The 13,805-nt window shown below is 42.7% G+C and overlaps 1 protein-coding gene across 1 annotated transcript; it reads left to right on the plus strand.

Moving 5' to 3' along the window:
- The first annotated feature begins 55 nt into the window (after positions 1-55).
- On the plus strand, positions 56-9,482 carry LOC139459349 (uncharacterized). Its single transcript, XM_071240812.1, has 4 exons — positions 56-75; positions 273-390; positions 5,442-5,651; positions 7,458-9,482. The coding sequence occupies exons 3-4, from the start codon at positions 5,492-5,494 to the stop codon at positions 7,778-7,780; spliced, it is 483 nt and encodes a 160-aa protein (XP_071096913.1). The 5' UTR covers positions 56-75; positions 273-390; positions 5,442-5,491; the 3' UTR covers positions 7,781-9,482.
- Positions 9,483-13,805: the final 4,323 nt, after the last annotated feature.

Genomic DNA, 13,805 nt, shown 5'->3' on the forward strand with positions numbered 1-13,805 from the left:
CCTTACACTCTCGGTAGAGCTCCACGAACGGGTTATCGCTGTAAGGAGCTTGGGTGAGGAAGGTGTCACGCGCTGGTAAGGAGCTTGTAATCTACGCTCGGGGGAGCTTAAGTTGTTGTAATATTCAATCGCCCAACTGCTAATAAAATTTATTCTGAATTGATATCATCATGCAAAAAAAAAGAGTAACTTTGTACCTAAACTCATAATTAAAAAATAATTCTTAGGGGTGATAAGTTCTATTTAAGACTGCATCGTTGAATGTTCTTCAGTAACGACACAAGAACTCGGTACTAGCTGATCCCTGAAAGTCATAACACAGCAAGTCAACAGAAGTGGCTCTGGAGATAGTGGGAGACGGAGACTGTGTCTATTACGTTCTCTGAAATGGTAATCATGTCTGTCTGTGTTTCGTGTAATATGTATGGGTGCAGGCTAAAACGTCACCGATTTCTCTGGAGAAAACGGCACCTCTGTTTTTAATAACGATAAGAACGATTTATGTTGTAGCATATCTGATTTATGCTTTTCGTTACATATTATTAGATGTATTTACATGTTATTTCCTGTTTTCCAGTTGTTCACAGATAACTACATACATTCACATATATACAGTTCTTCACAGTTTTCATCTTCTCACGTTTACAATATCGGCCCATGTACCACTGTGCATTGTGATAGTAGCTGACTCAGGGGGCTACTTTATAATGTAAACTTGTTTGAACTTTTCACAGTTATTGGTGTTTGCAAGCGACCATGTAAGTTTAATTTCATTTATTTTACCAAGGTAAAACAAAATTGGGTGCCGTTTTCCCCAGGCAATAGTAGCCGTTTTCGCTTGAGGCGAGGTGACATTTTCGTCAGGTGCGGTTTTGCTGAGGTGCTGTTTTAGCCATAACATGCTCTGGCTGTGAACTGGAGATAGATCTAGGCCTTGATCCACATGAATATGGGGAGTAGTGCACTTTATCACACTTTTTCAGATCCAATTAGTACTGTAGGGGCTAGAACGCGCTTCGCAGGCTCACCGGCTTGGCTAGTTAGTGTGTGAATTGGCCAATGCTCTACCACTGGACCACAACCGCTATCACATGTAATCAGTGCTCACTTAACGGGTCATTAGCACCCCATTAACATACATGCACAATTAAGTAAACAATGGCTTGCGCATGCATGTGACGTCACGGTCCGCCCTCCCATTGATCTTTTCTTGAAACCACACCCACCACTGTTTATGTCAACATGATGGACTAATCGGATTAACCGGATTAACGCCTGAAAAGTTAAGAATTGATGGCCTACCCTTGCCCTATGCAAGCTAACCCTAAGGACCGAAAAGGGATGTTGGATGATAAGATGTGTAAGTTTTCCTAAGACCGAAAATAGGTGTTAGATCGTGAAGCGAGTGTCACTGGAGCGTCAGCCATGGTAACAGTAGAGTGAGACAGCGGTCAAGCTATAGCGCGGTGATTAAGCAAGATGGTAGAGCACGGCCTACGCCCGGTAAACTGCATTGTTGCCTGAATATGATATGGTCTGTTTGTAGACTACTAAGCACAGGAACTCAATGGTCAGAATCTCTATTATGGGCATTCGGACGCTTAAGAAAAAAAGCTTCTTTTCTCGCTAATTACATGAATAACTGTAAAACATCCTACTAGCCTATGAAAGACAACTTTATCTTGAAAACAAGTCATAAAAATCATAAAATTCCCTGCCACAAGTCAAACAGGTGCACAACAACGAAATTCATGGAAACTAAGCTTAAAAGTCTGCACAATTACCAAAATTATGCTACATATTGTCGAATTCCCAAGTTTTGAACACTTTGTTTTTAAACAGGGCCCGTGGAAAAGCCATGTTGATAGTGATTTTGCGTGTTATAATGAGATACATGACATCACCCAAGTTGCCGACTTGACCATGGACACATAGGGTGTTTCAACACAAGCTTCATGTAAAGTACTGTACACCTGTCTGAACATGTCCATGAGGAAAGGGAAAAGTTAAATAATGTGAACATTTCTCGGCCTTGTCACAATCAGGGTCATATTTTATACACAAGCTTTTTATACGGACCTGTATGGTTACTTACAGGATCAAAAGAAGGTCATATGTACTTTTTCATTTTGCAGTTGTACTGTCTTGACGTGACATAAAGTATTTTCAGCTTTCAATTTAGCATTAGTTGTTATCGCAATGGCAATGGCCCCAAAACATGTGAATTTTCTTCGTTATGTTTTGCAGCCTAAACTTTGATGAAGCTTGATTGTAAGGATTAAAAAATGTATTATATGTTACCAGATAAGCATAAAAGAGCAGCAATCTCTCTTCAAAGTTATGTCTAAATGTTGTATCTGAAACCTTGGTAAGTTGACACTTCTTCACAAAAAAAGTATGCTTGTTATGTTTTCTTGAGTTTTACATACAATTTTGTACTACTCATGTGTCAACAAATGCTGTTTTGTTGTTGTTGTATACTACGTCTTCTGTTTGCTGTACAAGTAGATATATACAAGAAGCATGATGTATACTATGTCTTGTGTTTGCTGTACAAGTAGATGTATACAAGAAGCATGATGTATACTATGTCTTGTGTTTGCTGTACAAGTAGATATATACAAGAAGCATGATGTATACTATGTCTTGTGTTTGCTGTACAAGTAGATGTATACAAGAAGCATGATGTATACTACGTCTTGTGCTGGCTGTACAAGTAGATATATACAAGAAGCATGATGTATACTATGTCTTGTGTTTGCTGTACAAGTAGATGTATACAAGAAGCATGATGTATACTACGTCTTGTGCTGGCTGTACAAGTAGATATATACAAGAAGCATGATGTATACTATGTCTTGTGCTGGCTGTACAAGTAGATATATACAAGAAGCATGATGTATACTACGTCTTGTGCTGGCTGTACAAGTAGATGCATACAAGAAGCATGATGTATACTATGTCTTGTGCTGGCTGTACAAGTAGATGTATACAAGAAGCATGAAGTATACTATGTCTTGTGTTTGCTGTACAAGTAGATATATACAAGAAGCATGATGTATACTACGTCTTGTGCTGGCTGTACAAGTAGATATATACAAGAAGCATGATGTATACTATGTCTTGTGTTTGCTGTACAAGTAGATATATACAAGAAGCATGATGTATACTACGTCTTGTGTTTGCTGTACAAGTAGATATATACAAGAAGCATGATGTATACTACGTCTTGTGTTTGCTGTACAAGTAGATATATACAAGAAGCATGATGTATACTATGTCTTGTGTTTGCTGTACAAGTAGTTGTATACAAGAAGCATGATGTATACTACGTCTTGTGTTTGCTGTACAAGTAGATGTATACAAGAAGCATGAAGTATACTACGTCTTGTGTTTGCTGTGCAAGTAGATGTATACAAGAAGCATGATGTATACTACGTCTTGTGTTTGCTGTGCAAGTAGATGTATACAAGAAGCATGATGTATACTACGTCTTGTGTTTACTGTACAAGTAGATGTATACAAGAAGCATGATGTATACTATGTCTTGTGTTTACTGTACAAGTAGATGTATACAAGAAGCATGATGTATACTACGTCTTGTGCTGGCTGTACAAGTAGATGTATACAAGAAGCATGATGTATACTACGTCTTGTGTTTGCTGTACAAGTAGATGTATACAAGAAGCATGAAGTATACTACGTCTTGTGTTTGCTGTACAAGTAGATATATACAAGAAGCATGATGTATACTACGTGTTGTGCTGGCTGTAGAAGTAGATGTATACAAGAAGCATGAAGTATACTATGTCTTGTGCTGGCTATACAAGTAGATGTATACAAGAAGCATGTTGTATGTTTGCAGGTGTTTAATGTGTGTTTGTAGGTGTTTACTGTGTGTTTGCAGGTGTTTACTGTGTGTTTGCAGATGTTTACTGTGTGTTTACAGGTGTTTACTCTGTGTGCAGATGTTTACTGTGTGTTTGTAGGTGTTTACTGTGTGTTTGCAGGTGTTTACTGTGTGTTTGTAGGTGTTTACTGTGTGTTTGTAGGTGTTTACTGTGTGTTTACAGGTGTTTACTGTGTGTTTACAGGTGTTTACCGTGTCTTTGCAGGTGTTTATTGTGTGTTTACTGTGTGTGTACAGGTGTTTACTGTGTGTTTACAGGTGTTTACTGTGTCTTTGCAGGTGTTTATTGTGTGTTTACTGTGTGTGTACAGGTGTTTACTGTGTCTTTGCAGGTGTTTATTGTGTGTTTACAGGTGTTTACTGTGTCTTTGCAGGTGTTTATTGTGTGTTTACTGTGTGTGTACAGGTGTTTACTGTGTGTTTGCACGTGTTTACAGGTGTTTACTGTGTGTTTACAGGTGTTTACTGTGTGTTTGCAGGTGTTTACTGTGTGTTTGCAGGTGTTTACTGTGTGTTTGCAGGTGTTTACTGTGTCTTTGCAGGTGTTTATTGTGTGTTTGCAGGTGTTTACTATGTGTTTGCAGGTGTTTACTGTGTCTTTGCAGGTGTTTACTGTGTGTTTACAGGTGTTTACTGTGTCTTTGCAGGTGTTTATTGTGTGTTTACTGTGTGTGTGCAGGTGTTTACTGTGTGTTTGCAGGTGTTTACTGTGTGTTTACAGGTGTTTACTGTGTGTTTGCAGGTGTTTACTGTATGTTTGCAGGTGTTTACTGTGTGTTTGCAGGTGTTTACTGTGTCTTTGCAGGTGTTTATTGTGTGTTAACAGGTGTTTACTGTGTCTTTGCAGGTGTTTATTGTGTGTTTACTGTGTGTGTACAGGTGTTTACTGTGTGTTTGCAGGTGTTTACTGTGTGTTTACAGGTGTTTACTGTGTGTTTGCAGGTGTTTACTGTATGTTTGCAGGTGTTTACTGTGTGTTTGCAGGTGTTTACTGTGTCTTTGCAGGTGTTTATTGTGTGTTTACAGGTGTTTACTGTGTCTTTGCAGGTGTTTATTGTGTGTTTACTGTGTGTGTACAGGTGTTTACTGTGTGTTTGCAGGTGTTTACTGTGTGTTTACAGGTGTTTACTGTGTGTTTACAGGTGTTTACTGTGTGTTTGCAGGTGTTTACTGTGTGTTTGCAGGTGTTTACTGTGTGTTTACAGGTGTTTACTGTGTCTTTGCAGGTGTTTACTGTGTGTTTGCAGGTGTTTACTGTGTGTTTGCAGGTGTTTACTGTGTCTTTGCAGGTGTTTACTGTGTGTTTACAGGTGTTTACTGTGTCTTTGCAGGTGTTTATTGTGTGTTTACTGTGTGTGTACAGGTGTTTACTGTGTGTTTGCAGGTGTTTACTGTGTGTTTACAGGTGTTTACTGTGTGTTTGTAGGTGTTTACTGTGTGTTTGTAGGTGTTTACTGTGTGTTTACAGGTGTTTACTGTGTGTGTACAAGTGTTTACTGTGTGTTTGCAGGTTTTTACTGTGTGTTTGCAGGTGTTTACTGTGTTGGGGTGAAGTAGTGAGCACCTGGTGTACACTGAAGGATGCTGGGAACGCTGGTGACTGCTGTCCCCCTGGTGGTGACCTTGGCAGCTGCCATCTACTTCATCCGTCGCAGTTTGCAGCAGTGTGGAGCGATAGGAGACGGGTTTGCTGAGACGAGGGGCGAGTGGCACGCACAGCCAGACTCAGGATATCACTCAGGTGTGAGGTTGTGAGAGTGATTGTAACAATTACTGTGAAAGTAACCGTGCCAGTGACAGGGATTGTAACACTATGAGTGATTGTAACAGTGAGTGTTACTGTAACTGTGACAGTGATTGTAACTCTCACCATTACAATCAGACTGCCTCTGTGGTCTAATGGCAGAGCGTCCGTCCGGAGAGCGGAAGGTCCAGGTTTCAATCCCCAGCCACGTCATACCAAAAGATGTTAAAAGATGGTACTTGTTGCTACCCTGTCTGGCACTCGGCATTAAGGGGCTAAAACAAGGACTTGTTGGCTCGGAGTCAGTATACTGTGTCTGAGTGGGATATTCATGCTAGACTGTGGCATGGTATCTCAGTGGGCTAGCACTATAAATCGGCATTAGTTTGGACTAGTACAAGCAGCCATGCACACACATGCATGCACGTCGCTATATAAGCGCAATAATCTTGGATGCGATGTTAAACCCTATTTCACCTCACCTCACCAATACAATCACTCGAAGTGTGAAAATCACTTTCACTATTACAATCACTCTCAGTGTTACAATCACTTCCAGTGTTACAGTGATTTTAGCGATGAGAGGGATGGTGGGGTAGTGTGGTGGGGTAGCGTAGTGGTTAAAGCGTTAGCTCATCATGCCAAAGACCCAAGTTCAATTCCCCACATACAATGTGTGAAGCCCATTCTGGTGTTCCCTGCTGTGATATTGCTGGAATATTGCTGAAAGCATACTCTCTCACTCACTCACTCACTGTAATGGTGAGAGTAATTGTAACTGATATTTATGTAAGTGACTTGAACATACAAATTTAATATACATTGTTTTCAAAGTCAAACCTGTGATTAAAATTCTGGGACTCTCCCCAACATGCCCCGGAGCTCTCCACTGGTTTACAGGCCTCCATATCCCAGAGTGGTCCACTGGTTTACAGGCCACCTTATCCCAGAGTGGTCCACTGGTTTACAGGCCACCTTATCCCAGAGTGGTCCACTGGTTTACAGACCACCTTATCCCAGAGTGGTCCACTGGTTTACAGGCCACCTTATCCCAGAGTGGTCCACTGGTTTACAGGCCACCTTATCCCAGAGTGGTCCACTGGTTTACAGGCCACCTTATCCCAGAGTGGTCCACTGGTTTACAGGCCACCTTATCCCAGAGTGGTCCACTGGTTTACAGGCCACCTTATTCCGGAGTGGTCCACTGGTTTACAGGCCACCTTATCCCAGAGTGGTCCACTGGTTTACAGGCCACCTTATTCCGGAGTGGTCCACTGGTTTACAGGCCACCTTATTCCAGAGTGGTCCACTGGTTTACAGGCCACCTTATTCCGGAGTGGTCCACTCGTTTACAGGCCTCCATATCCCAGAGTGGTCCACTGGTTTACAGACCACCTTATCCCAGAGTGGTCCACTGGTTTACAGGCCTCCTTATCCCAGAGTGGTCCACTGGTTTACAGGCCACCTTATCCCAGAGTGGTCCACTGGTTTACAGGCCACCTTATCCCAGAGTGGTCCACTGGTTTACAGGCCTCCTTATCCCAGAGTGGTCCACTGGTTTACAGGCCACCTTATCCCAGAGTGGTCCAGTGGTTTACAGGCCACCTTATCCCAGAGTGGTCCAGTGGTTTACAGGCCACCTTATCCCAGAGTGGTCCACTGGTTTACAGGCCACCTTATCCCAGAGTGGTCCACTGGTTTACAGGCCACCTTATCCCAGAGTGGTCCACTGGTTTACAGACCACCTTATCCCGGAGTGGTCCACTGGTTTACAGACCATCATCATATTTTTCTTTTCTGCAGGTAACAACCAGACTGGCCGAGCTCGGGCGACATGTCGCCGTCGTCGCCACCCAGATGACCCAGGTGATGGTGACAGCCGGTATGGGAAAAGAGCGAACATGTCTGACACCCGAGGTGGGGGGGACCAAGACGCCAACAATGAGTGTGCTGTTTGTTTCGAAAATGAAGGCAACATAGAGTTGTCTCCCTGCTCCCACACCAACGTGTGTATAGATTGTGTGAACAAGATCATCACAGACCTGGACCGAAGCTGCCCCTTCTGCAGGAGCTACATCCAGGCATATGCAGTCGTTGTCGACAGGAGAACCCCATCTGCAACATGAACCATTGTCATCTGATCATCATAATGTTGACACCTTTTTCTCAACCTGACAAGATGGGAAACCATTGAAAGTGATTTTCGGACTATTTATTTCACCCAAAAATTGTTAGCTTTGTGAGATTAAGGGGGTTAAAATTGACTTTGAACATGAATTAATAACTTGTCCTGAAGAAATGTCCTAGTAAAGTGATGAAGATGAACTCCAAGATGAGGCCAAGGGAATGGATGGTCCAGTTGTTTAAAGCGCTGCGATTTGCTGTGCAGAGTTGCATCCCTTGGGCACGCTAGAAAGCTATGATTGTGGGTTCGAATCTCAGTTGACCCCGATTATGTTTCTAGGTTTGTCAGCACCATACCCGTGCTCGTGGGTTTCACTGAAGTGGTAAAAGTCTAAGCTCTGCATCACTGCAGACTTTCCTCCCACCTTTAGCTGACAGGCCATTATATAACTGGAATTCTGTTAAAAGCAGCGTTAAACCCAACACACTCACTCACTCACTCACTCAAGATGAGGCCAGCTTGTTGATGGGATTGCTTCATCAGCTGGTGTACAGTATTTTGATCAAATATTTGTACAGAACTTTTCTACCAGTGTTTGGAATATTTTTGCGCTTATATTTTGGGGATAGGAGTCACTGAACCTTAGATCCCCAAGCTTCTCCCACCAACAGTCAACATATGAGAGCTTTGACCTTAGATAACACAGGGCCATACAACGGGGATCCCAAGGGCTGCAGGATGAGTGGCAGTGAGGATACAACCTGGGTCAGGCTGTTGTAGTTGTATGTGTGAAACCAATCTCATTAAAATCAGACTTTCGATCCCGCTACCGCTAAACAAAGATCTGAAGACATCCCAATAGGGGTCACGTCAGAACGACCTTTCATCCGACCAATCAGAGCATCGCTTACCAGATTATGAAAGTGACAGTCGGAATGAGATTTCTAATCATGCAATTTTGAAAACTTTAACACGGGGTATTCCAAACAATAGTTACGGGCTTAACGACTGAATCCATACAATCTAGACCATCTAGTAGCCATTCCAGAATGTTCTTTTGTTTAGGTTTGTAATCGAGAATTTGTCAAAGTATGTTGCGAAGCGTAGTCGCCAATTTGAAATTAGTGCCGTAAAGCACAAGATAGCTTCCTTCTGATTGGTCATTCCATTGGTCCGTCAAAGTTCGCGCAATGGTCGGTCTGACGTGACCCGTAATAGGATGTCCTCAGATCTCTGTTTACCGGTAGCGAGAACTAAGATGTGATTTTAATGAGATAGGTGTGAAACTCGAGACCAGCACGGAACGAGTTTCACTTATGACATGATCCATTATTTCCTCATCGTCATCGAGAGATTTGGTTCATGCAGCATCTCCTTCTAAACAACGATATTGTCTTGAACTCATTGTCAGTGCTTGTAAGTCATGGGCCCTGTGATATCCACAGAAACATTCCTGTCTGTGAGAGTTTTGTCTTTATGGTGTCTGCTGTATCTGAGGTGATTGCTGTAGGAGAATATTGCTGTTGCTGAGTTTATGAACATAGTGTTTGCTGATGGAATATTGCTTTGCTGAGTTAATGAACATAGTGATTGCTGATGGAATATTGCTGTACCTAAAGATAGGAATCACAGGTGGAGGACATGCTGTTGTATATTCTTATTTCTGTTTGTGCCATCAGAATTAAACACAAAGAAAGTTCAAATTGTTTGTCACCTTTTTGAATCAACCTTTTTTCAAGAACAAATATTATTAAATTGAATTCCATGAATTTTTCAAGTGAGACAATGTACTGTCTCAATATATGTCTTATTCACACCCTAAGAAATGGATACCCTGCCAATAACTGGATACCCTACAGATACCTTGATACCCTGCCAATAACTGGATACCCTACAGATACCTTGATACCCTGCCAATAACTGGATACCCTACAGATACCTTGATACCCTTCCAGTAACTGGATACCCTACAGATACCTTGATACCCTGCCAATAACTGGATACCCTACAGATACCTTGATACCCTGCCAATAACTGGATACCCTACAGATACCTTGATACCCTGCCAATAACCTGCCACCTTATCCCAGAGTGGTCCACTGGTTTACAGACCATCATATCCCAGAGTGGTCCACTGGTTTACAGGCCACCTTATCCCAGAGTGGTCCACTGGTTTACAGGCCTCCATATCCCAGAGTGGTCCACTGGTTTACAGACCACCTTATCCCAGAGTGGTCCACTGGTTTACAGGCCTCCATATCCCAGAGTGGTCCACTGGTTTACAGACCACCTTATCCCAGAGTGGTCCACTGGTTTACTGGCCACCTTATTCCGGAGTGGTCCACTGGTTTACAGACCACCTTATCCCAGAGTGGTCCACTGGTTTACAGACCACCTTATCCCAGAGTGGTCCACTGGTTTACAGGCCACCTTATCCCAGAGTGGTCCACTGGTTTACAGGCCGCCTTATCCCGGAGTGGTCCACTGGTTTACAGGCCACCTTATCCCAGAGTGGTCCACTGGTTTACAAGACAATGTACTGTCTCAATATATGTCTTATTCACACCCTAAGAAATGGATACCCTGCCAATAACTGGATACCCTACACATACCTTGATACCCTGCCAGTAACTGGATACCCTACAGATACCTTGATACCCTGCCAATAACTGGATACCCTACAGATACCTTGATACCCTGCCAATAACTGGATTCCCTACAGATACCTTGATACACTGCCAATAACTGGATGCCCTACAATACCTTGATACACGTTGGATTACTAAATACCCTACAGATACCTTGATTCCCTGCCAATAACTGGATACCCTACAGATACCTTGATACACTGCCAGTAACTGGATACCCTACAGATACCTTGATACCCTGCCAATAACTGGATGCCCTATAATACCTTGATACACTGCCAGTAACTGGATACCCTACAATACCTTGATACACTGCCAATAACTGGATGCCCTACAATACCTTTATTACACTGCCAGTAACTGGATACCCTACAGATACCTTGATACACTGCCAATAACTGGATACCCTACAGATACTTTGATACACTGCCAATAACTGGATACCCTACAGATACCTTGATACACTGCCAGTAACTGGATACCCTACAGATACCTTGATACACTGCCGGTAACTGGATACCCTACAGATACCTTGATACACTGCCAATAAGTGGATACCCTACAGATACCTTGATACCCTGCCAGTAACTGGATACCCTACAGATACCTTGATACACTGCCAGTAACTGGATACCCTACAGATACCTTGATAGACTGCCAATAACTGGATACCCTTCAGATACCTTGATACACTGCCAATAACTGGATACCCTACAGATACCTTGATACACTGCCAGTAACTGGATACCCTACAGATACCTTGATACACTGCCAGTAACTGGATACCCTACAGATACCTTGATACCCTGCCAGTAACTGGATACCCTACAGATATCTTGATACACTGTCAGTAACTGGACACCCTACAGATACCTTGATAGACTGCCAATAACTGGATACCCTTCAGATACCTTGATACACGTCCGATTATTGGATACCCTACAGATACCGTCATACATGTCTGATTACTGGATACCCTACAGATACCTTGATACACTGCCAGTTACTGGATACCCTACAGATACCTTGATACCCTGCCAGTAACTGGATGCCCTACAATACCTTGATACACTGCCAGTAACTGGATACCCTACAGATACCTTGATACACTGCCAATAACTGGATACCCTACAGATACCTTGATACCCTGCCAGTAACTGGATACCCTACAGATACCTTGATACACTGCCAGTAACTGGATACCCTACAGATACCTTGATACACTGCCAGTAACTGGATACCCTACAGATACCTTGATACACTGCCAGTAACTGGATACCCTACAGATACCTTGATACACTGCCAATAACTGGATGCCCTACAATACCTTGATACACGTTGGATTACTAAATACCCTACAGATACCTTGATTCCCTGCCAATAACTGGATACCCTACAGATACCTTGATACACTGCCAGTAACTGGATACCCTACAGATACCTTGATACCCTGCCAATAACTGGATGCCCTATAATACCTTGATACACTGCCAGTAACTGGATACCCTACAATACCTTGATACACTGCCAATAACTGGATGCCCTACAATACCTTTATTACACTGCCAGTAACTGGATACCCTACAGATACCTTGATACACTGCCAATAACTGGATACCCTACAGATACTTTGATACACTGCCAATAACTGGATACCCTACAGATACCTTTATACACTGCCAGTAACTGGATACCCTACAGATACCTTGATACACTGCCGGTAACTGGATACCCTACAGATACCTTGATACACTGCCAATAAGTGGATACCCTACAGATACCTTGATACCCTGCCAGTAACTGGATACCCTACAGATACCTTGATACACTGCCAGTAACTGGATACCCTACAGATACCTTGATAGACTGCCAATAACTGGATACCCTTCAGATACCTTGATACACTGCCAATAACTGGATACCCTACAGATACCTTGATACACTGCCAGTAACTGGATACCCTACAGATACCTTGATACACTGCCAGTAACTGGATACCCTACAGATACCTTGATACCCTGCCAGTAACTGGATACCCTACAGATATCTTGATACACTGTCAGTAACTGGACACCCTACAGATACCTTGATAGACTGCCAATAACTGGATACCCTTCAGATACCTTGATACACGTCCGATTATTGGATACCCTACAGATACCGTCATACATGTCTGATTACTGGATACCCTACAGATACCTTGATACACTGCCAGTTACTGGATACCCTACAGATACCTTGATACCCTGCCAGTAACTGGATGCCCTACAATACCTTGATACACTGCCAGTAACTGGATACCCTACAGATACCTTGATACACTGCCAATAACCGGATACCCTACAGATACCTTGATACCCTGCCAGTAACTGGATACCCTACAGATACCTTGATACACTGCCAGTAACTGGATACCCTACAGATACCTTGATACACTGCCAGTAACTGGATACCCTACAGATACCTTGATACACTGCCAGTAACTGGATACCCTACAGATACCTTGATACCCTGCCAATAACTGGATACCCTACAGATACCTTGACACACATCAAATTACTGGATACCCTACAATACCTTGAAACAAGTCCGATTATTGGATACCCTTCAATACCTTGAAACGAGTCTGATTATTAGATACCCTACAATACCTTGAAACACGTCCGATTACTGGATACCCTACAATACCTTGATACACATCCAATTTCTGGATACCCTACAATGCCTTGAAACAAGTCTGATTATTGGATACCCTACAATACCTTGAAACAAGTCCGATTATTAGATACCCTACAATACTTTGATACACATCCAATTACTGGATGCCCTACAATACCTTGAAACAAGTCTGATTATTGGATACCCTACAATACCTTGAAACAAGTCCGATTATTAGATACCCTACAATTCCTCGAAACACGTCCGATTACTGGATGCCCTACAGATACCTATATAAATAGCCAATAACTGGATACCCTACAGATACCTTGTTACACAGTCGATACCTGGATGCCCTACAATACCTTGATACATGTCCGATAACTGGATACCCTACAGATACCTTGATATAGGCGTCTGATTATTGGATACCCTACAGATACCTTGATAAACGTCTGATTATTGGATACCCTACAGATTCCTTGATACATGTCCGATAAGTGGAAACCCTACTGATACCTTGATACACGTCCGATTACGTGTCCGACATTCTTCCATCGAAACAAGATCCTCCAAGCAGAAGGGGCGTTCGGGTAGCCTAGTGGTTAAAGCGTTCGCTCGTCACGCCGAAGACCCGGGTTCGCTTCCCGACATGGGTACAGTGTGTGAAGCCCATTTCTGGTGTCCCCCGCCGTGATATTACTGGAATATTGCCAAAAG

The sequence above is a fragment of the Haliotis cracherodii genome, unplaced genomic scaffold, assembly GCF_022045235.1.
Source record: "Haliotis cracherodii isolate W230 unplaced genomic scaffold, xgHalCrac1.p SCAF_13, whole genome shotgun sequence".
Lineage (NCBI taxonomy): Eukaryota > Metazoa > Mollusca > Gastropoda > Lepetellida > Haliotidae > Haliotis > Haliotis cracherodii.

Coding starts and splice junctions, on each gene's coding strand:
- LOC139459349 (XM_071240812.1), top strand. CDS start 5,492: ATGCTGGGAACGCTGGTGACTGCTGTCCCCCTGGTGGTGACCTTGGCA. Junction 5,652..7,457: donor AGACTCAGGATATCACTCAG/GTGTGAGGTTGT, acceptor TCTTTTCTGCAG/GTAACAACCAGACTGGCCGA.